Source organism: Gekko japonicus, unplaced genomic scaffold (genome assembly GCF_001447785.1).
Source record: "Gekko japonicus isolate JY-2015 unplaced genomic scaffold, Gekko_japonicus_V1.1 scaffold133, whole genome shotgun sequence".
Lineage (NCBI taxonomy): Eukaryota > Metazoa > Chordata > Lepidosauria > Squamata > Gekkonidae > Gekko > Gekko japonicus.
Window position 1 is genome coordinate 1518136 of NW_015171506.1, and position 23588 is coordinate 1541723.

The 23588-nt window shown below is 43.0% G+C and overlaps 1 protein-coding gene across 1 annotated transcript in view; it reads left to right on the top strand.

Annotated features, from left to right (window-relative positions):
* FRMD3 (FERM domain containing 3) overlaps positions 1–23588 on the top strand; it is a 194316-nt gene that overhangs the window by 96521 nt on the left and 74207 nt on the right. Inside the window, exon 3 of the mRNA XM_015419287.1 lies at positions 9444–9486. Coding sequence (XP_015274773.1) covers positions 9444–9486 — 43 coding nt within the window. The remainder of the gene's footprint in view (positions 1–9443; positions 9487–23588) is intronic.

Consider the following 23588-nt stretch of genomic DNA (forward strand, 5'->3'; position numbering starts at 1 on the left):
CTTTTTTAAGCACCATTTGGTAAGAAAAGCAGTGTATGTCACATGGATGAGATATAAAAACTTTTTTCATGACGCTAGGCCACTCTGGATTGTACCAGAAGAAGTTTTAACACCTTACTCAAGACAGCAAGGTAAAGATTGGTTGCCATATAGAGACTTAATTAAAAAGGAGGGAACAGAATGGGTAATGAAAAAGCAGAATGAACTTGACTTTAAGTATGAATGGTTAAGATATATGCAGATTTATGATTTGTTTAAGACAGACAAAAAGAATTATGGATTTACTGAGGAGAAAAATGAAATAGAGAGCATTTGGGAAAGGGGAGGGAAAAAAAGATCTCAAATATGTACAAAATGTTACTAAAATGGTATACGGAAGATGAGACGGTTAAAGAACAAATGCTAAAGTGGGCTCTTAATATGAATAAGGAAATAACAATCAATTCTTGGGAATATTTGTGGAAAAATTCTATTAAGATATCGATCTGTACCAATGTTAGAGAAAACTGTTACAAAATGATGTATAGATGGTATATGACTCCGAAAAAAATAGCAAATATGAACCAAAATATGTCTTATAGATGTTGGAAATGTAAAAAACATGAAGGCTCATTTTATCATATGTGGTGGACTTGTGAAAAAGCTGTGGATTTTTGGACAAAAATCCACAGCGAAATGCAGAAAATATTACAATGCTCTTTTAAAAAAGCGCCGGAAATTCTGCTTTTGGGACTAAAAATGGAAGAAGTCAATGTGGAAAAAAAAACCTTATTCTGGTACTTAATAACGACAGCAAGAATGCTATATGCACAATACTGGAAACTAGAGAAAGTACCAGAGATTGAGGACTGGATACAAAAAGTTCTGTTCATGGCAGAAATGGATAAAATTACGAAGAAATTGAACAACAAAGAAGACGAAGTTTTTTTTGAAGAATGGAAGGACTTTAAAAACTATCTTGAAAAGAACTGGGATGTGAAAAAAAGTTTACTGTGTTTAGAACTATATTAAGTAAAAAGATGTTATCTTTTAAAGGGATAAGAAATATGATATCGGTAACTATGGAAATGTATAAAAGTGTGGGGAAAGGGGTGAAGCATTGCGGGAAGCCACAGGAGGGGGGAAGGAGTAAGGATCGTAGGGGGAACAACTCTTTTTATGTATTTTTCTTTTTAAAGAATTATTGGTCAAATGTTGAATACCTACAACTGAAAAATAATAAAAATTTTGTTTACCAAAAAAAGGATTTTTTGAGGGATTTGGGACTGCTGCAATCTTTGCATCCTCAGAAAGCTTAGTCTTGAGCCCACTTACCAATACTGTGTTGAATTTGATTGGAAATGTTTATCTTGTTATAAATTGTCTGCCTAATAGATTTTTCTTATATGTTTGCTTCTCAATACAAATTCACGTCATTTTCCTATGCTGTTTAGTGGACTAGTGGAAGCTGGTTTAATTTAGGATACTGATTTTCTCCTCATGTGAGACTTTCAAAGAAGTTCTTGGAACCACTATTTCCTTACTACCATCTATCCTCTTGATTTCCATATACACAAATGACAGAGATAATATCAAAGTAAATTTATTTAGATATTCGATTGATACACATAGGTAAATATTTATAAGGAGAAATGGGTGCTCTTACTATAGTTAAATGACATGTGTTTTTAAAATGGTATTTTAAAGCTATGTGGAATGTCCTTTTCAAGCCTGAGATTTTCTGCTGCGGAGTCATGTATACCAAAAAGGCCTGCTCAGTGTTGTGAATAATCAAGAGGGTACCTGGCCTGGTAAATGGCTACTCTGGAACATTAAAATGCTGATCAGGGATTAGTTCTTAGAAAGTGAAGACCATCATAGTTCAGAATGCAGCAGGCCATGGGATTTAGTATTGCAGGTACATTCTAGTAAAGAAAGATAGAGAGGTCACATTGCTTTAATGAAAAGAGATCCTATAAATTTCTTCAGTTTGATATCTCCATAAATCTAAAACAATTACTATTAACAGGTTTAATCTCAATTTTCTTCCAGCATGAATTATGGTGCTTAATTAATTTAAATATAACATATGCTGGCTGCTCATTTGTTTTCAGGTACAATGCAAAGTTATGATTCTTATCTTTGAGGTCCTGAAAAACAACCTCTTCCCATATTGCCTAATCCACCAGTTACAGTCTGCCTTACAAGCCCTCTGCTCTCTGTGCCCTCTCCAAAGGTGAGGCAGGTAGCAACCAGAGACAGGACTTTTTCAGTGGTGGAATCTCGTCTATGGAATGCCGTCCCCCTTGAGGCTTGCCTGTCATCCACATTAATATTTTTTAAATGCCAGACCAAACTGTTCCTATTTATACAGGCTTTTAGTTAAGGGGACAATCTTTTAACACCATCCCTATAGTATGTTTTAGTCTGAAAACTGTTGTTTTAATTCTCAGTGATCTGTGTTTTAATGGCCTGGCTGGGTTTCTATGGTGGATTTTAATTAACAGCTTTTATGATTTTATTATGCTTTATTTTGAAAGCTGCCCCAGGTAGGTTCCCTGGAGAGGTTGCATATTTTTGTTCCTAAATGAATAAATACTTACTGTCATTTGCAAGGCTGTCTGAGAAATGTCTGCTTATCTATGTATGAAGATTCTGGTCCTCTGGTACCTTTCATATAGCATTCTCTGTCTCCTGTGAGAGACTCATTTCTTTTGAAGTGAGTTTATGGGCTGGAATTTAATTGTCAGTTTGCCTGTCCACACATTTTATTTTGTAGTTTATTTGTGTCATACCAAAGAGCTGAAGAAAAACTGGTTCTGTTTCATAGCATTTGGATGGGCACCAGAGGGAACTTCATAGAAACCAATTAAAAATATTTTTGTATGAACTATCCACACAAAATAGATGCACTGATTTCCAGCTATATATCAAATAGCTTGAAAGTTAGTTTTCAGAGGAGATGTATTAATAGGAAAGTAAAATGGATGTAAGCTTGTCTTGCCAGAAGCTGGAAGCAGCAGATGGAGATAACACGCAGAACATGCCAAAATTGCCCTCTGCACACATTTATCTGGGACTTGCCCCTGACAAGTGTACTGGATTGTGTTTTATTGGCAAGCCATGTGGCAGGTTTTGTATAGTCAGATTTACACTGGAAAGCAGACTTCTTTAGGAATTATTCAAGCAAAATCCCCTCAGAGGCACAGTTGCAATTGTGCATGCCTGAAGGGGAGTTGCAGTGTCCTTCTCTTTAAGCTGTTACCTGCTGCTGTCATCACCACCTACATCATCAAGGGACTTAAAGATGGTCCTCACCCAGCTAATGTGGAAGCCCTTCAAATCTCTGGCTACCTGTGATCTGAACTCTTCATTTTTAAGGTCACCTTCCTGGTTGCAATCTGTGTAGCAAAGTGGTAGAGTGAACCTGTGTGATTAGACCTTCCTTATTTACAACACAGGGTCACAGCAGTATTGTGCCCAGATACCACTTTGCCTGCCAGAAGTGCTCTTTGGATCAGGACCTCGTCCTTCCCACTTCTCTAACCTGACGTTTGATGCAGAAAGAGCTCTGTACTCTCTGAATGCCCATAAGGCATTGTCCTTCTACTTGGACAGAAAAACCCTTTCTAAAAACAACTGTGCCTCCTCCTGTGCTACTTGGGCCCAAAGTGTCTTCTGATCAATTTAGTCACTGGATCACAACTGCTGTCAATATTTGGTACCCTTCAGCATGGATCCCTCTTCTTGAGTTCTGCAAGTAGCCCAGTATTCTACCTTTGTGAAGCCTTAGATGCTAGATGTGTTCTGCATCTGGACAATGCTCAGTATTGTCTTTTCCTGACTGAACCTGAATCAACATCATGGTAAAACAGATTGTTAGTCCTCACCTATTGGTGTGATAACAGAGAAAAAAACAACAGGTTGCTTACCTATAACTGATGTTCTTTGAGTGGTCATCTGTTCACTTACGTGACCTGCCCCCTGTCCCTGGTGCTTTTTATGTGGTATAGAATTACATTTTTTGCAAGAACCGAGCTTGGAACTTCCCATTCAGATGTCAGTAGTTGATGTTGAGCTTATGAGGAGAGAAATATTCAATTCATGCCCAAAAGCTAGCTCTACAAGTATCCAAACGGCAGCTTTGCTAAATGCAAAGCCCATCAGTATGAATGCACAGTTGACCACTCAAAGAACATCAGTTTACAGGTAAGCAGGCTGTTTTTACTAGTTTTTAATAATAATTTTTTATTGATTTTCCATAACAATTTGTACACAAACATACAAGAATAGCATGAACATACGCTTGACATTCCTACAGCGAAACCTTAAATTACATTTAACGGGTTTTAGGCATCGTAGAAATAAGAATAAAACCAGCAAATGATGATTGCATTCTTTGGGCAACGCTGTTATCATTTTACATTAGGACCCATTTTTGGTAGTGGGTATTTGCAGGCATCATATCCTGTGCGGTAAGAAATGAGAAAATTGGGAACCAGGTTGATTCAAATTTGAGGTTAGAAGACCGGGAGGTTTGAGCTCTATGTATCCTGTCTGCTATCTTGGCCATCACGAACTGATCCCATATTTTCTCATGCCTGCTATTGTCAGGCGATAGCACGCCTGCTATTGTCAGGCGAGCTGTAGCTAGAAGCAGTGAAATTATTTCCCTGTTCCTGGCATCCATTTCCATACTCCAATGGTTCAGTAGAAAAACTTCAGGCTTAAAATTAAGATCTAACGAGGTTATTTCTGTGATCTCTTTTCGGACTCCGTCCCAGAAATCACTTAGTTTTGGACAATCCCACCAGCAGTGTAAGTAGGTACCGATCTTCCCACAACCTTTCCAGCAGCGTGGATCGTTGTTCTTGTTCATTTTCTGTAGTTTGTAAGGTGTTATGTACCACCTTGAAAACAATTTAAAGAATTGCAGCCTGATATTATAGATGTTTGAGTGATTCGCCGGCAAGGACCAGACCTTTTCCCAATCTGATTCATCCCAACAGACCGATAAATCTTCCTCCCAACGAAGTTGGCACTTAAGTCTCGGATGATCTCCCTCCGAAATGCTCACGTTATATATTCTGGATATTATGCCTTTCGGGCAACTGGGATAAAGTTTAATGATTTTTTCCAAAGTTGTTAGTTCTGAAGGTACCCAATTCAGTGAGATGGTCGATGAGGGTTCTCAACTGCAGATATTGATACCATGGTACTCTTTTCCCTATTTTCTGGTTGAAGTATTGTTTGTCCCGAATTACTCCTTTATCTACCAAGTCATACGGTCTATTAAGTCCCGCTGTTCTCCAGTCCTCGAAGGTGTGTGGGGGTAGTACTGCTTGAAACCATTCCTGCCCCGTAAATGTGGCCATCTGGGAAATCCCTATAGGAAGGCGGTCCTTAGCTTTATCCCAAGTTGCTATGCTCGTTGCTAGTAGGAAGTTTTCTTTGATTTTCTTTGGTCTGGCAGAGGGTTTCATCCGGACGACTTCTTGAATACTATAAGGGGCCGTGTATGTTGACTCAATTTGCCTCCAAAGTTGTTGACCATCCTCGTATTGGCACTGGACCACCTGCTCTGTGATATAGATGTAGTAGGGGGAAATCCAGACCTCCTAATTTTGTCGTCCTATGTACTATCATACCGCTTATTCTTGACTTTTCCCCCTCCCACAATAAGTTCATCAGGGATTTTTGCCAGGTTTGCTGCTCCTTCTTGGTAATAAAGATTGGTAAAGCCCGAAAGAGGAAAATAAATTTTGGGACTACAAAACCTTTGACAAGGTGCAATCTATCTGGTAGAGTTAACTTGAGGGAACTCCAGTTATTGAAATCCGACTTGACTCTTAGGTATAAAGCAGCATAATTGAACTTGCTCAGGTCTTTTAGATTAGTTGGAATCATTACCCCTAAATGCCTCCAGACCTCCTGCACCCAGTTAAGGGAGCAAAGGTCATGAAGGGCCTCTTCCGACTCTGGCTCAACCAGTGTAGTTAATTCGCAACCCCGAAATTTTGCTAAATTTTTGTAGTATGCTAAGTATGTAAGGAATGGATTTGAGTGGGTTGGATACATATAACGTGAGATTGCCTGCATACAGACTCGTTTTATGTTCATGTCTGTCAATCGTTATCCCTGAAAAGCTCTCATTGTCTCGAAGTTGTCCTGCCAGAGGTTCTATCGCGAGTGCGAAAATCAAAGGTGAGAGCGGACACCCCTGTCTTGTTCCCCTTGTAAGAGAGAATGAGGAAGATCTACAGCCATTCACTCTTATTTTGGCTATATTTTTTGAGTATATGGCCGTTATGACTCTTAGAAAGTTACCTCCAAAACCCATTTTTTTGAAGAGAGACATCGAAGGCTTTTTCAAAGTCTAGGGCAAGAATCAGTGCCTCTTTCTTTGTGGTTCTTTGATGAATTATAATGTCTAAGGTCCTCCGGATGTTATCTGTAATCTGTCGGCCGGGGATGAAGCCTGTCTGGTCTGGGCTAATGTATTTCGAAATGATGGACTTCAGTCTATTTGCCATAATAGTAGTAAGTATTTTATTGTCGTGGTTGAGAAGAGCAATAGGCCTATAGGACTCAGGGGCGGATGGATCTTTGTTCTCCTTGAGTATCACCGAAATAGTAGACTCTGACCACGAATTGGGCATGACTCCCTTTAACAGGACATCATTACACAAGTCCAGGAGATGATCAAACAGGAAATCTTGGAAAGCCTTATAAAATTCAGAAGGCAGACCATCTGGGCCCGTGGCTTTGTTGTTTTTGAGACGTTTCATTACTCCTTTGAGTTCCAGCGGAGAAATTCGCTCATCCATCATCTCTACATGTTGGCTCCGGTCACACGGCCAGGAAAATGCGGGGGGGAAGCGTGGCTGTTTGCCCCGAGGAAAAATAATGCGCGAGTGCGTGAGCAGACTTCCCGTGGAGGTCCCGTGGAGGTTCTGTGACGGTCCCGTGGATAGGGAGAGGTGCGGATCACACAGCAAAGAAGCGGGGCCACGGGGCAAAGAAACGGGGGCCGAGAGCCGAGGGAAGGCGAGGAGGGGGCTGCCAGAGACAGCTGGCCAAGCGACGCTGGGGAGAGGAGGGGCCAGCTGCCGACTCCAGGGAGGCAGGCAGGGGGTGGGCAGTAGATCTGAACGGGCAACAGTCACTACCAGCAGTCCCGGGAGCCGTCTGGTGGGGCGCACGAAGAGGGCACAGCAGCATGGCTCAGCCCCCTCCGCCCTGACCACGCCTCCTTCTCCGCTCGCCTGTCCTCGGGGCCACGGTGCCGCCCTCCTGAGCTGTGCCCCCCCTCCCCAAGTAGACTTCCTACTCTGCCGCCGCACCCCCCCACTTCTGGGCTTCGTCTCAGCCGCTGCTATATCTTCTGCCTTGCCCCCTTTCCCCTATCTATTTGTCGCTAGCCTCCCGCCGTTCGCTCTTGCTTTCTTCTGGCTGCTCTCCTCTTCTCTGCATGACTCAAGTTGTGTGTTTTTTTTTATTAAACGAACGTTTGCGCATGCTTCGTTGTGTGCTTGTGCGCAACCGTGGAGACTTGAAAAAAACCACCTTTGAGCTAGAGGACATGGGCGGGCGCCGGACCTACCTCCGGAAACACGATCAGACGCTCGCCCTTGCCCCGTGGTTTCCGGATACTAGTACCTCCGAGGTACTAGTTTTTTGCTGCGCGTCTTTGCTGGGAAGCCTCTGTTGTGCCACGGGAGCGCTACGCTTCCCAGATGTGCCGGTGAGATCGCGCCTGGATAATCCGCTTGTCTTCCGTCTCTCTACCGTGGCTACTGTGCCGTGTGACCGCAGCCGTTGTTGATCAAGGACTGGTAATGAAACCGACTTATCCAGAAAAAGCTCTATCTCCTCTTGTTTTGGAACCCTAGTCTTATAAAGTTCAGCATAAAATTCTGCAAACGAATGTGCTGTGTTTTTTGCCGTGTATTCCTTCTCCCCTCTGCCATTAATTAATGACCCCACACAACTTTGTTCCTTTTTTTTTTTACCCTCCAGGCCAACAGTTGTAAATTTTTTGGTGATTTAGTCCAATATTTCTGCTTCAGATATAACAGATTCTTTACTAGTTTTAAAACAGCTCTTTTTATTTACATTTGTGGATTATTTACATGTCTTAAAGTTCCCCATAAGCTGTGGAGTCTTGTGAGCAAAAATTCTTCTTTGTGAGCTACTGGCATTAAAGTTGTGAGCGAGTGATTTGGCTACATAAATTAGTTTGCTCTGGAGTCACCCTTTCTGAGCTAAGACAAAAACGTGTGAGCCGAAGGCTAAAAAACTGTGAGCTAGCTCACACTAACTCACCGTAGAGTGACGGGCGACGTGCTGACGTTGGGGGCGTGGCTGAGCTCGTCGGAGGGGAAAACCATATGGTTTTCCCCTCCGACGAGCTCAGCCACGCCCCCAACGTTGACAATGTGGCTGCGTCACCTCCAGTGACGCAGCTTGGGGGGCGGGGTTCCCCCCGGGCCGGAATTCCCCTGCGCCGGAACTCGGGCAGCGGAAGCGGGGGATTCCCCGCCCCCCGGCCCGATTTGGCAGCCCTAATTCCTCTCTGCCCCACAGTACTACTGCCCCACCCTTGTCAGCTGGTTTAATTATAGTATCGCTTCTCTGCTCTAACTGTTTTAATGCTTGATGTTCTACTTTATTCAAATTATGCCAAACTTGTATAACTTTCTGTTCTAATTCCTGTATTTGTTCTAGCACCAATTCTTGAAATGCTAATAATCTAGGATTTTTAGTGGCCGGGTTGAACGTAGACTTGGGTTTTAAGCTTTTATTTTTAGGATCTATATCTCTGTCCTCTATACTATTTTTTTTAAATCAGCCCACCTAATTTTTCTAAACATGCTATGAATTTCCACCATAAGCTGAAATGAGTTGCATGGAGGTGTAGGGATAAAAGACAGGCCTTTCCTTAATATTGCAAGTTCCACCTCTGTCATTTGTACTGTGGAAAGATTAATTACCTGTGGGTTGTCTGTCCTTTCCTCTTGTAACTTGTGTCAGTGCATCTTTTCTCTAACTGGCTCCCTCTGCTATCAACATTATTAGTAAATAAAGTTTCTAGACATACATCCTGTTGTATTTAGTGATGGGGTCTGCTGTAAGATCTTTTCTATAGGTAGTTTTAGCCATCTGACTGTACTTAGAAACTTTCTCTTTCACTACAGAAACTTCACTTCACTCCATAATAAAGTATACCCATTCCTTTTTTCTTCCGTCCAGACTATGAACATACACAAATATATGTGTATTCTGTGATTTTATTAACAAAGTCTTTCACATTCAGGTACTATTCCCTTTCACCTATCCTTACAGAATTATGGGTATCCCTTTGAAACCGGCAAAACAAACTAAAAAGAAAATCACAACTAGTATGAAAGTCTTGTGATAATAGATAAATGAATACTCTTCTGATCTTTGTCCTTCCTTTTCAGCACTGGCTTGAACCCAACAAGTCTATCTGCAAGCAAATGAAATGTAAGTGTTAATAGCCTACTTCATAACTCGGTGATACAATTTTAAAATGCCATGGGTTTGTCCGTGTAGCATGTTTGCATCCCCTTCTCCACTTTAAAGATAGAGCTGGTATACCTCTTTCTGTCACACTTTCCTTTTCAAAAAGCTTTTTTCTTTAAAAAAACAGAAAAAAGGACAAGGGGAAAAAAAATCAAAATCCAGCAAATGAGTAGCATAAAAAGAAAAAGAAAAAAAGCTATACATAAAATAGAGATAAACTATAACAACAGTGGTAGCAGATCTACACATAATTTTCTGTAAAAATAAATCCATGTACAACTGTTCTCTACATGCCATGTGTTCAAATACTGATAGAGTTCTAAGGTCTTCAATCCACTGATTTTCCAGAGCTGGGCATTTATCTCTCCAGTGTTGTAATATGACTCTTTTAGCTGTAGTAAGGTCATGGAGGGACCATTTTCATTGACCAGCAGCTAGCCTCCAAGAGACAGGCAGATAGTTTAAAAGTATGTAAGCATCCTCAAATATCAGTGAATATTCTAATACAAAATTGATCTGAGTAATAACTTCTTTCCAGAAACCCCCCCCCCCACAAATGTTTGGACATGCCCAAAGAATATGTTTAAGGGATGTGACGGACAGGAGGCTATCCTGCTCCTGAAAGGGAAAACAGCCATTCAGCGGAGCCTTTGATAATGCTGCTTTAGCATCTAATCACCTTTCAGAAGCGGAAGGAAATGTTGGAGAGGAGCACTGTAGGAGATAGTTCAGTTTATGTCTGACTCAGGGAGAGTGCAGTGAGAGTCCAAATCTGCCAGGAGAGCACTGATAGCTCAAGACCAGATTGGTAGACCGGATTACTGCTGATGCAGTTCCATGGTCAGACCATCCTGCCCTGAAGGCTCAGCTAGATATCCCTAACCCTCCCTGTTTAGGTGATGAGTGAATTTATGCTCGCCCGCGGAGTCAAATGGACCTTAATAGGTTCCAGGAAGCTCTGTGGGATCCGATTCCCTCTGGTGGCCCATTGGATGTGCTGGTGGAAGATTGCTACTCTTGTCTTTCCGAAGCCATTGACGAGGTCACTCCCTGGTGGCCCACCCTTATACTAAACTAGCTCCATGGTATACCTTGGAAATATGGCAGATGAAACGAGAGCTAAGATGACTAGAGAGAGAGTGGTGGCGAGGTGACAATGGAAGATTACTGCCTAGCTTTTCAACAGGGAGCTGTGGTTCCTGGCTTACTTCAGAAGGGCCTGACTTAGGGGTGGGGGGATCCCATTTGGCTTTCTAAAAACATCATCGCTGCAAAGGTGAGATGATGCTCCCCTGAAAAACACTGGGCTTTTTTAAAATGAAAAGTTTGATCTTGCCAAAAATTCCATATGCCTAAAGGTCAAAAGATGGGAAAACTGAAACAATATTCCTTAGAACAAACTGTCTACTCTGTACCATGTGTTAACTTGTAGACTCCTCCTACGCACTAGGAATAAGATGGATTCATAGCTGGTTAGAGTTTTAGGGACCTGGCAACAATTAAAGGGGGCCCTGCTTCTAGGGCTTTCATCCATGTAGGTGGAGGAAACCCCTTTGGACAACTGCTGGAGGCTTTCCACCATCCTTTGCCTACAGTTTCTGTACTGGGGGGGGATAATAGAGGATCAAAGTTCAGGTGCAGTGTGGTGTATACAAATTAGAACAGGCTGGTACCTGCAAGAGAAGTAGTTTATTGTAGCTTCCAGGTTCTTTCAGAGATCCAGCTTTTCTCAGTAAATATAAATGTTCTGAAGGAAAAAAAATCACCTGTCAATTGTCTAACTGTATTTAAAATTTAATGTTCTGCCTGTAAAATTTGTGATTTGCTGATAATTTTTGAAATCCAGCATCTGGGAATGCATTGTTCATAGTCCTTGAAGGTTTGATTTTAGGCGGTGAGACCCCCCTTTTGTTTTACTTATATAGGCTGTTGTCAACATGCTTAATTTAATTTATGAAAAGAAGGAAAGGTTTGTCAACATGCGGTTGGGGGTACTATGCATTTTATAGAACTACAAGTAGCTGGCATCTTGACAAAGCACACAAATGAGTTGAATTTAATTACTTTTAGTTGTTATGAAGTGACATGTCATGAAGTTGTCATGAAGTGAATACTCTGTTTTCTTTAATCAGAATAAATAAATTAAATCTACAATTGAAAATGAGATGTGTAGGACACAGAAGACACAGAAGGAAACCAATGGTTTTTTAGTCATGCTGCCAACCTCCAGGTGGGGCCTGGAGATCTAGAATTACAACTGATATCCAGACTACAGAGATCAGGTTTCCTGGATAAAACAATTGCTTTGGAGTGTGGATTCTGTGGCATTATACCCAGCTGAGGTCCCTCCCCTCCCCTCCCCAAACCCTACCTCCCTAGGCTCCACCCCCAAATCTCCAGGAATCCCCCAACCAAGAGTTGGTAACCCTAGCTGGAACAGGAAAAATGCAGGGAAAGTCACCATATAGATGCCACATTGCCACTGCATTCAATCAGTAGGCACAGCAGCAATGGGAAAACCACAGGAAATTACCCTCATGTGGAAAATTACCTTGTATGTTCTCCAAAAGAAGTGATAGATTTTCCTTAGCTATAGCCAGGGGTCGTTTCGTAGAAAAAGAGCTAGGGGAATTCATTAGCATAACTCATTAGCATATGCCACACCCCCTGACATCACTGGAAGTGTGTCATAAGGCCACACCCCCTGACATCACCGGAAGTGTGTCATAAGGCCACACCCCCCGCCCCCAACAGTCCCGGCCGCCGGCGGCGGCCTTGCAGCTCCACTGCCGAGCCCCATGAGGGGCCCGGCGGTGGACCTGCAAGGCCGGCGGGAGTGCAAGGAAGCCCCGCGAAGGCCCTCCCTGGCCCCAGGCAGGCAGGGGTGGGGAGAGGCAGGGAGGAAGCAACTTACCCTCCCTCTTCTCCTGCCTCCTCCTGGCTGAATGAGGGCCGGAAGCGGGGCGGCCGGAAGCAGGGGGCGGGGCTTCGTCATGTGCCCCGCCCCCCATACCTCACCCGGGGGAACTGCGATCCCCCGCGATTCCCCCCGAAATGACCTCTGGCTACAGCATTGTGTTGAAGATGTCTAGTGAATGTTCTGACCTGTCTTTGAAGAACGAAGATGTAAAAGTGGATTAACAGATGGACCTGAATTGGTATCGTTGTCCATCTGGGAGAGACATATGCCCATGGTGCTTGCTAAAGAAACAGACTTGCTTGTTGTTCTAGAAAGTCCTTTTGAAAGTTTTACTTTGCTATTCAGTTTTGTTTTAAAATGTAATGTTTCTTGAAAAGAAGGTTAAGCTAAGTCAGTGGTGGTGAACCTATGGCACGGGTGCCAGAGGTGGCACTCAGAGCCCTCTCTGGGCACGCGTGCCATCGCCCCAGCCAGGCCCAGACCATCATTAAAGTGTCGAATTCTCTGCCAAATAATTTTAAGTAAATGAAAGCATTTGGGATTGCTTTCCTTACTTTGTTTGGATCATCTTAAGTTAATGTATGAGTTGTTTTTCCTAAAGTAAAACCTCAGTATTCAGGTTAAATTGCCGTGTTGGCACTTTGCAGTAAATAAGTTGGTTTTGGGTCGCAGTTTGGGCACTCGGTCTCTAAAAGGTTCGCCATCACTGAGCTAAGTGAAACAGGGTTTGCGTACAGGTCAACTTGAACGCTGCAGAAAAGCTAACTTTTTAATGTGTGCTATCCTTCAGCTTGGGATTCTTTGCAGTTGATTGTTCCATATATGACCTTAGAGCTTTTCTGTATCCCTTTCCTTTCGTTTTTTGATTATTGTTGGTAGCTAAACTAGTGAGTTATTAGCATCACTTTAAAGATGCTGCCCAATGCATTTCTTGATGTATGAAATCCTTTTGAATGATTATGCTTATGGATCTATTTTAGCAGAAGAGCTGTGATTCACATGGCTGGAAAGCTCAACAAAGCGTTGGGCCGTTCAGTATACCTTATCTGAAAGGAAGACCTCGCTACTACAATAAAGTTGATTATTTATGCTACCTTTTGCATATGAATACTGCTACAAAAAATGAAATCTTTTTTTTTCGATTCCAGTTTTCACTTTCAATTGTTTGAATGATTGCTGGCCTTTTTATCTGTTATATATGATTATCCTGCTTTTCTTGGACTGCTAAATGTTTCTTCTCTTGTGGTCTTGCTGTTAGGCACAATGTTGTATTAGAAGACTGAAATACTTTGTTGCGTAGGTCAGTCTGAAGGAATTTACTACATTTTCTTCTAGAGAAGAATAGCATTACTAGGAATCCATGAGGTTTCTGGTTATCTCAAAATTATAAAAAAGGAGGGGGAGAGATTATCTTTTAATACTTTTAATCAGTTTCTCAAAGACTGAAACATTTCTCTAATTTAATTATTGGAGAAAAGGTTATGTTGGATGCCTCTTAGTGTTCCTCAAATGTTGTATGAGCGTATCAGTTTACTCTGAATAGTTAGCTAAAAGACCAGTCCTAATTATCTCCCTCATTCAAATGCTGTGTATGTGTAGAAATCAAACCTTTGCTCTAAATTTCGGTCTGAAATCTGATAGTGGATCCCACAGAAGACTGACTGGAGCAATCCTCTGCTGGATGTGCAATTTTGTCTGTAATGGCAAAGTATGTTTAGCCAAATATCTGCTAATGTCTGAAAATTCAAAAGGGCATTTTAATAATGTTAATTTTCCCCAACCTACAAGACCCAGAGTGCTGTCATCAAGGGTGTAGCCAGAATATTTTGGTTGGTTGGACATGGGGAAATCTGGCGGGGGGGCGTCCCGGCTGTGCCTGCTGCTCCTTTTGCAGCAGCAGAAGAAGCAGCTCTGGCTCCACTGCAACCTCTGGTCCTCCTCTAGTCCTTTCAATTGGAGAGACTCGATTCCGGGCTGCTTTTCTGTGTAAGCTGGGGGAGGGGGGGATCCCTGACCATCTCTCTTTTGCATTTTACAATTTTATTTTATTTGCATTTTTTAAAAACCTATTTATTTTTCAGCCCAGAAAAAAAAGAGACTGAAGCTTCCCTGACTGTGCATGGGGTCATTTTGGACCCCCCCCCCATCTTACATTTTAATTTTTTTAATGAATTTTTAAATTTTTTTGTCTGAGGGCGCAGTGCACATCTGTAGAGGCATTGCCCCAAATCCCCCCCCCCCCGTGGCTATGGGCCTGGCTCTCATCGCTAGCCACTTAATATGAAATCCCTGCTCTTATATAGTATATTAATATAAACTAAGGTGTTTTTTTTAAAACATTGCCGTTTTCTAAATGTGTGTCAAAAATACACCTGGCCTCTGTGGAAGTTCTGCAATCAGATATTCTGATGTATTTTTTCAATATCAAAAAGCCTTGCTGGGAAAGGGGATTTCAGCCAATGCCAAGGTGCAGAGGGATGCCTTTTCTCCATGCTGTTTTCTCTCCATAGCTGCTATTTGCCCTTATGGTGATGGGGACAGGCACCTGTATTGTATCTGTTTGCCTCTGCAGCAGCAAATAGCACCTTGAGGGAGGATGATTTCTGTTGGGGAAAAGTCATTGAGAAAAGGATAAGCACCCCTGTGAGTAGGACAGAATATACCTTGTCCCTCCTCCACTCTTCAAGCAGATGATGTTGAGAACTGGGCTGGAACAAACCATGTGCAGCCCAAGAAAAGGTGTCTGGTGGACCTGTTTGCATCCATGTTGCTGCAATCAGCTAAAGATATGGATGCCTGCTTCCCACGCAGATATATCTGTAACTGGATTATAATGATAATAATGTAGGAAATGCTGTGCTGAATCAGATGAGTGATTTTGTTATTTCAGCATTGTATTTTCTGGCAGTAGTTTAGCAAATTTTTAAAGTTCATGAACAAGATAAGGCGATCTCCATCTCTGCTTACCCACAGCACCTTGTAGAGAAAAGTATATGTTGTCTCTGAGCATGGATTTTAGCCTGAACATGGTCTGTGGCTCTTAGCCTGTTGGTCTCACAACTTGTGGCTCACCTGTCTGGAGATCCAGTACCCTGGATGCAATAGGAAGATGTGGTGGGCAAGTAATGTTTCAGTGCTTCTCATTTGCTGTACTGAGGCAGGGAGAGACATCCAGAGAGAAGACTGGGATCTATGGGTTGTGGTTCTAGGAGGAAGGAAGGTGAGGGTATGCCACTTTGATTGTTTTTCACCTGGTGAGAGCTGGGCTGTGTTCGGTGTATGTTTTTCTATTCAGATCCACGTGAGAGGTGGGTCTGGATGGGTTTTTTTTACAGTAAGTATTAGCTGTGGGTGTGTCTTCACTTTGCTGTCTGTTGGTTCATTGGTTTCTTTGCGTCCTGGTGGGAAATAAATGCCGGGGAGGAGGACATAATGTGGTGAGAGATGTTGTGTTATAGTGTGTGGTATAGGGGGAGATATGGTGGTGGGAGTAGAACAGACCAGATAAACTGAAGGGACAACAGACAATTGCATGCTGTTGCCCTTTCTGGTTTTTCTTCCAGCCAAAGTGATGGTGGTAACCATATCAACAACCTGTTGAGCTATAAAATCCTGCTGCTAAATGCCAGATCAGTCACAGGAAAAACAACCACCATCCAGAGTTTAATCATGGATGAGAGGGCTGACCTGACTAACTTGACTGAGTTGTGGCTGGGGAACGGGTTAACCTCTTCCAACTGCATCCACCAGAGTACTCTTTGATATATCAGCATTGGTCTGGCAGGCGATGAGGTGGTGTCGTTTTAGACTATAAGGACTCTATCCACCCACCATAGTGCCCCATCTAGGACATTTCCAATTTTGAGGTTGTGTACCAAGTGCTGGGATTGAGTGAGAGGACTGGGATTCTGTTGGTGTACCCTGTACCCCACTGCCTAACAAGTCACTCTGTCTGAGTTGATAGAGGTGGACTTGGGGGTGGTGTTGAGAATGCCTAGGCTGGTTGTCCTGTGGGACTTCAACATTCATGCCAAGGCTGTCAGGAGTAGCTCAGGATATTGTGGTCTCCATGACAACCATGGGCCTTTCTCAGGTAATAACTAGTCCTACACACTGTGCAAGACATACTCTTGATCTGGTGTTTTGTTCTGAGTGGGAGGAATGCGATCTGAAGGGGGAAGAACTGATGATGGATCCTTTATCATGGACAGATTACTGTTTGCTCAGGTTTAGACTTACAGGGATACCAAGACACAGAAACATAGAGCAGGAAGATACTTCAAGGGTCATCTAGACCAACCCCCTGCACAATGCAGCAAATTCACAACTACCTTCTCCCCCACTCCACCAGTGATCCCTGATCTATGCCCAGATAAAGGCAAAAACCTCCAGGATTCCTGGAGCAATCTGATCTTGATCTGAAGGGAAAAAAATCTTCTTGACCCCAGAGTGGTGATTGGCATTACCCTGGGCATGTAAGAAAGGGCCACAAGAGCCAAGCACTGACTCATCCTTTCTTGCCATCCCTCTTGTGATCTGCCTACATTCACAGAATCAGTGTTGTTGTCAGCCATCTAGCCATCTAGCCATCTAGCCTCTGTTTAAAAACCTCCAAAATAAGACAGTCCATCACCTCCCAAGGAAGCCTAAGGGATCTATGAAAATTATTTTTCCAGGAGTCAGATGGCTATGAATAGCTTTCTGCCAACTCTAAGGGATTTTCCTGTTGATATGGCTGGTGCTTCTGTTGATGCCCTGGCTGACATCTGGAATGAGGAAATGAGGGGTGATTGACACAATTGCCCCCAGGTGTCCTCTCTCTCAAGTGTCAGAACCCGGGTATCCCATTGGTTTACTGAGGGATTGTGGGTGATAAAAAAGGGAGATGGCTGTAGAGCCAGTGGAACAAGACTTGGGACAAATCCAATAAGACATGGGTGAAAACTCATTTTAAAGTGTGCTCCATGGTGGTGATGGCAGCAAAGACACTTTCCCACCACTATTGCGTCTGAACAGTGTAGGCCAGCAGAGCTGTTCCAAGTTGTCAGAGGCCTGTTGCAATCCATCCTGTAGGAGGAGGAAGATTGCCTGGTGGCCTGCTGTGATGGTTTTGCTCAGCACTTTGAGGTTAAAGTCTCTTGCATCCAACATGGACTCTACATTAGCAATGACCGGGTCATATGGTGCCAGGATGACAACTTGTCCAGTTGTTTGGGGTACTTCTCAGTTTATTCAGTTTGTGGAAGTGTACAGGTCGCCAAGAGTCGGACTCAACTGTGCGACTGAACAACAACAACAAAACCTACTTATATGACCCTTGTTCTTCCTGTCTACTTGAAGCTGCTGACTGATTGGGTCCAAGAGGTAGTTAATGTATCCTTGAGAGAGAGGGTGGTTGCCCTAGCCTTGAAACAGGCTTTGGTGCATCCACTTCTAAAGACGTCTACCCTAGACCCAAGAGATCTCAATAACTATTGACCTGTCTCAAATGTTCCATTTTTGAGCAGTGATTGAACAGGTGGTGGGTGGACAATACTAAGCTGTCCTGAATGAAATGAATGGAATGGATCCTTTCCAATCTTGTTTTAGGCTTAGTTACAGAACTGAAACCCTTTGGTCACCATTTTGTGGTAGTTCTGGTCCTACATGAAGGGTAGGTTTCAGAAGTTGTTTTGGAGACTGCTACTCAGCCCCTTGGCATCTGGCCGATGGTATCTCACAAGGTTCCATTTTGTCCCCTGTATTCTTTAACATCTACATGAAACTGCTGGGTAAGGTCATCCAAAGTTGGGCTGGGTTGTCACAAATATGAGGGTGACACTCACCGTATCTCTCACTTCCAGCTGATCCCAGGGCGTCTGTAGAAACTGTGAACTGGTCTCTGGAGGCACTTTTGGAGTATATGTGAGCTAATAAACTGAAGCTTTGTCTTGACTTGACAGAAGTGCTACTGATGAGTGGAAGATCTGATCTGGGATTTAGGGAGTTACCTATTCTGGTTGGGATTGCATTCCCCTTGAAGTAGTGGGTCTGTAGTCCAGGAGTACTGTTGGATGCAGGCCTACAGCAGGAGAAGCAGGTGGCACCTGTGGCTAGGAGTGCCTTTTACCAGATTTGTCTGGATAGCTAGCCCCACATTTCCTGGGCAGAAAAGATCTGGCTATGTGGCACATGCCCTGGTTACACCAAGATTAGATTACTGCAATGCACTCTACATGGGGCTGCCCTTGAGAAATGATAGGAAGCTTTAATTGGTGCAGAATGCTGCAGCCAGGATTTTGACTGGAATGGTTTGTAAGGACCATATCACTCTAGGCCTAGATACACTAGCTCCCAGTGTGTTTCTGGGAACAATTCAAGGTTCTGGTGTTGACCTTTAAAATCTTATATGGTTTAGGATGAACATACCAGAAGGACCACCTACTCCCTTAGGAAACTACCTGACCTCTGTAGTCATCTTCTCTGGGCCTTCCTTGGGTGCCCCTGCCTACTGAGATTAGGTAGATGGAAACCCAGGAGAGGGCTTTCGCAGTCATGCCACCAGAACTTTGGATCCCCCTCCCCAGGAAGATTCATTTGTTCCCTTCTGTTGTCATCTTCCACCAGCAGGTAAAGACTTTTTTATTTCGTTTGGCATTCCCTTAGGGATCCCTCCTTCCTCCCCAATGTTTTAATCATTGGGGTTTTTTAATGGTATTGTATATATTTTAGCTCTAGTTTTAATTGTTTTGATTATGTGTTTTTGTTCATTTTAATACTTTTTAAGATGTTATTTTATTACGTATGTTTCTGCCATGGTGGCTGTTATGAGGGTAGAAAGGCGGGGTATAAATTTTATAAAATAAATAAAATTAAAATATTAGGCACTGAGAGCTCTGACTTCCATGAATTTCTCTAATCCTTGAAATGATAGACTAGTGGCCATTGCAATAGCCTGTTGTAATAAATTCCATACATGAATTATGCATTGTAAACCTTTTATCAGTTTCATTAAATTACTCTTGTATGGTTAGGAAGAGTAAATAATTTATTATTCACTCTCTTCATACCATGAAAATTTTATAAACAGCAATCACGACAACCCTAACATCCACATCACACATCAAGGACCGTCTGCTCTGGTACAAGCCAGTCCAGTTATTGAGAGCATCTCCAGAGGCTCTTCTATGTATGACCTACCTTCAGCGGCTGGCCTGGTGACATGGGTTTCTCTCTGATGATGTCCCATCTATGGTTTCTCCCCACCATCCATTCAGTTGGCACTTACTCTTATTAGCACAGGTGAAGACTTTTATTTTTTCCCTTAGGTTGTAAATAATTTACTGTTGTTCATTCTTGTATTTTTTTAAGTTTTTTTGCTCTTTTTTTAGTGCCTTTGATTGTTCCTTTGACTTACTATTATCATATTATGTATATTTGGCAAAAATGTTTTATAGTGTCGCTTTGCTGAATTTTTAAAATGTTTTGTTTTATTGTATCTTACTCTGGATTGTAAACGCTTTGAGAACCATTTAGTTATGAGAGCCAGGGAATTTAAAAAAAAATATTTACTTCTATCCTACTTTTCTTCCCAATGGAGACACAAAGTGGCTTACAACTCCATTATATCCTGATTAAAAACCCTTTGTGGTGCATTAGGCTGATAGAGTATGACCAGCCCACAATCACCCAGCAAGCTCCCATGACAGAGAGGAGATTTAAACCTGGATCTTCAAGATCCTAGTCCTGACACTTTAACCACTATACCACACTGAGTTAATGCTTGATGAATAAGGAAATAAATCAAAATGATGAGCCTTCATATTTTCACTTCAGGGCATCTTTTCTGTAACGTTTAAAGGTCATTCATCTTCCTGCAAACATATGTCCTGGGAGATGCTGTTGGTCAAGGTATCCATGCGTGTTTATATCTGGTATTTTCAGACGTCCAGTCATACTTCAGATGTTAAGAAAAAGATGTAGTCAGCCTGCATTAAAAATGTAGACCCTGTCTTTTGCTATAAGGCACTGTGTCCATAAACTAAACAAATCCCAACAGTTGGAATATTACATTATAAAGCGGATGATAATCCCTTATATACTCTCAGTTGCCCTTTTCTATAATTTTCTCACTTGTCCTATTTCCCTTTTGTTCAGCTCTGTGTAATTTGAGCTAACATTTTGCCTCTTGCAAAGCTTATTTTGCAGAGCAAGAATGCTGAGGAGCTGATTTTCTGTAAAAGAAACAAACCCCCTTTATTTGGTTGTAGTCAGGTTTCATAGCTTAATTTGTAATTGCACTGTTTAAGAAACAGCAATGAAAAAAACAAATTATTTTGCATCATGTTTATTAAAACTAACCAGAAAAAACAATGTTGGAGGTGATAGATAAAATTCAAAAGCAGTCACAGTGTTGACAGGCCTGTGTGGAATGAGAGGAAGTAAAGGAAGAAAGGAGACATGGGGTCCTCACCTTTTGTAAGGGGAAGTGAAAACTTTTTACATGATAGTAGCTTTTTCTACGTATACCATATAGCCAGTTACTGAAGGTATGCTGGATATGTCCTGCCTTGCTTTATTACACTCATTGTCATTGTGGACAGAACTTAAAATGTCCCTCTTTGTGTCATCATGGCCTGGTGATGCCATTGAATGCGTAGCAGAAGTATCTCTCCCTTATAATAAAGCAGTAGTGGGGACCAACGTACTAAAATGCCCGCCTTTAGTGTTTGGCCGGAAGAACTGCCACTCAGAAGACACTGGCTGGGTTGACTGGCTGCTTTGTGCAGTCCCGCTCAGCGTTTCAAGGTCTTTTGCATATGGAAGCTGATTGGACTTCACACCATTCCACACCTCAAACTCCCCCCCCCCACAAGGCAGTTGTAATTTTCAGTTGCATATGGGAACTACTGTATTCTGAGGTAACATATGTCTTCACTCACAACACATCACTTCCCCTTTAAAAGAAACAAACCCATTAACACAATCGCGCCACACCACAAAGAAGACAGATCACACCACAAGCAGAATACCACAAGGCAAAAAATGATAGGAAAAGGTGCCAGCAGTCTCCCCATTACTGCCACAGATGGTGTGCAGGTCCCAGGTTCATGTTTTAAAAGCTGCCTGGGGGACTATGGACCATTCACACACTTTCAACCTTAACATACCTCATAGGGTAGTTGTGCGGATCATACGGGGGAGAGGAGAATGATGTCAGCTGCTTTGGTTCCCACTGCAGGGAAAGACTGCCCTTTCCCTAGGCAGAGGCTGGGGGGGGGTGATGTAAAACTTAAGACAGACAGGCAGATAAAGGTTGGCTGATGGTTGCCTGGAAAGGACATAGGGTTGAAGCCTGCTGAGGGTGGGGTCTGAGGAGGAGGAGGAAGAGGGGGACCTCAGACAGATACAATGCCATACTGCCCACACTCCAGACAAGCTGTTGCCAGTCTCCAGGTGACAGCTGGAGACCTCTTAAAGCTTTGGTGCTAATTCAAAGTGTTGCAATTTATCAACAGAGTAGTGTTTTGGAAAATCTTGAGGAATTGTTTGGTGCATTTACGATGGGGCTCCTGGGGAACTACTGTTGCCAATCTTGGCCCAGCAGCCATCAAACCAGTCTCTTCAACCCCCTGCTGTGCAGCTGACTTCCCCCTAGGGTTGCCAATCTCCAGGTGGGACCTGGAGATCTCCCACTGCTACAATTGATCTCCAGATGACAGAGATCAGTTCCCCTAGAGAAAATGACTGCTTTAGGAGGGTAGACCCTATGACATTATACCTGCTGAGTCCTTCCGCCCCCCCCCCGCCCAATGCTGCCCTCTACAGAATCCACCCCCAAATCTCCAGGTATTTCCCTCCTTAGAGCTGGCAACCCTACATTCCCCTCAGTGCCTGTTGGTAGGCAACTAAGCTTGGTCCTGTCACCTACTTTGGCCTTTGGGAGAAAACACATTGGGGCCAGTCCTGATAGGGTTGCCAACTCCAGATGGGAAATTCCTGGAGGTTTGAGGGATGGAGCCTGAAGAGGGTGAGGTTTGAGGAGGGGTGGGACCTCAGACAGGTACAATGCCATAGACTCCACCCACCAAACCAATCAGTCCCTCATAGGGAACCACTGTTGCCAATCTCCAGGTGAGAGCTGGAGAGCACTCAGAATTACAACTGCTCTGCAGAAGGGAGGGCAGAAGTCAGCTGAAGTCAAAGGGGCAGATAATGGTAGGTTGATGGTTAGCTGGGAAGGAGATGGGGTTGCCAACTCCACCCTCCAAACCAGCCATTTTGTCCTGGGTAACAATTGCTGCCAATCTCCAGGTGAGGGCTACAGATCACTCACAATTACAACTGCTCTTCAGATAGCAGAGATCAGTTCCTCTAGAGAAAACAGTGGACTCTGTCATTATACCCTGCTGAGGTCACCATAGCAAATTGACACTGTTTGCCCAAAGCCAGAGCACTCCCCCAGAGCCTCTTTCTAGATCTCGTTGTATTGCTTTCACAACGGGCTTTACTGCTAGTGTAATATAAAGGGAAATCTAGAAAGTATGAACTGGATTTTCTGTACAAAAGTGCAAGTATACAGGGATATTACCAACATACTGTGACACCCTTAGGAGGTGGACTTACTGCTGAAAAAGTAGTGGATACTGCATTTCAGAAAGCAAGCAATATTCTGGGTATTATATAACACTTCAAATGGGAGAAAAAGCATAACATCTGTCCATAGCTTCAGGCTGTGATTGTGTTAAGCCTTTCTTCACATCTATTTATGAAAGACTTTTCCAGGCACATTTTCCATAGCAGAAGAGGCTCCCTACAATGTCTCTTTACTAAACATATTACTATATATTCTCAAAGGCATTCTCACATGTATTTTCATAGCTTTTAAACATTGCTGAGTCGGTAGGTCGGTAGTTCAGCAGTTCGAGACCCGAGTGCCGGATGACAGAGTGAGCTCCCGTCTCCAGCCCCAGCTCCTGCCAACCTAGCAGTTTGAAAGCAAGAAATTGCAAGTAGATAAATAGGTACCACTTCGGTGGGAAGGTAACAGAGTTCCGTGTGCCTCGGTGTCTAGTCGTGCTGGCCACATGACTACTAAAACGTCTTCAGACAGTGCTGGCTCTTCGGCTTGGAAATGGAGATGAGAACTGCATCCCTAGAGTCA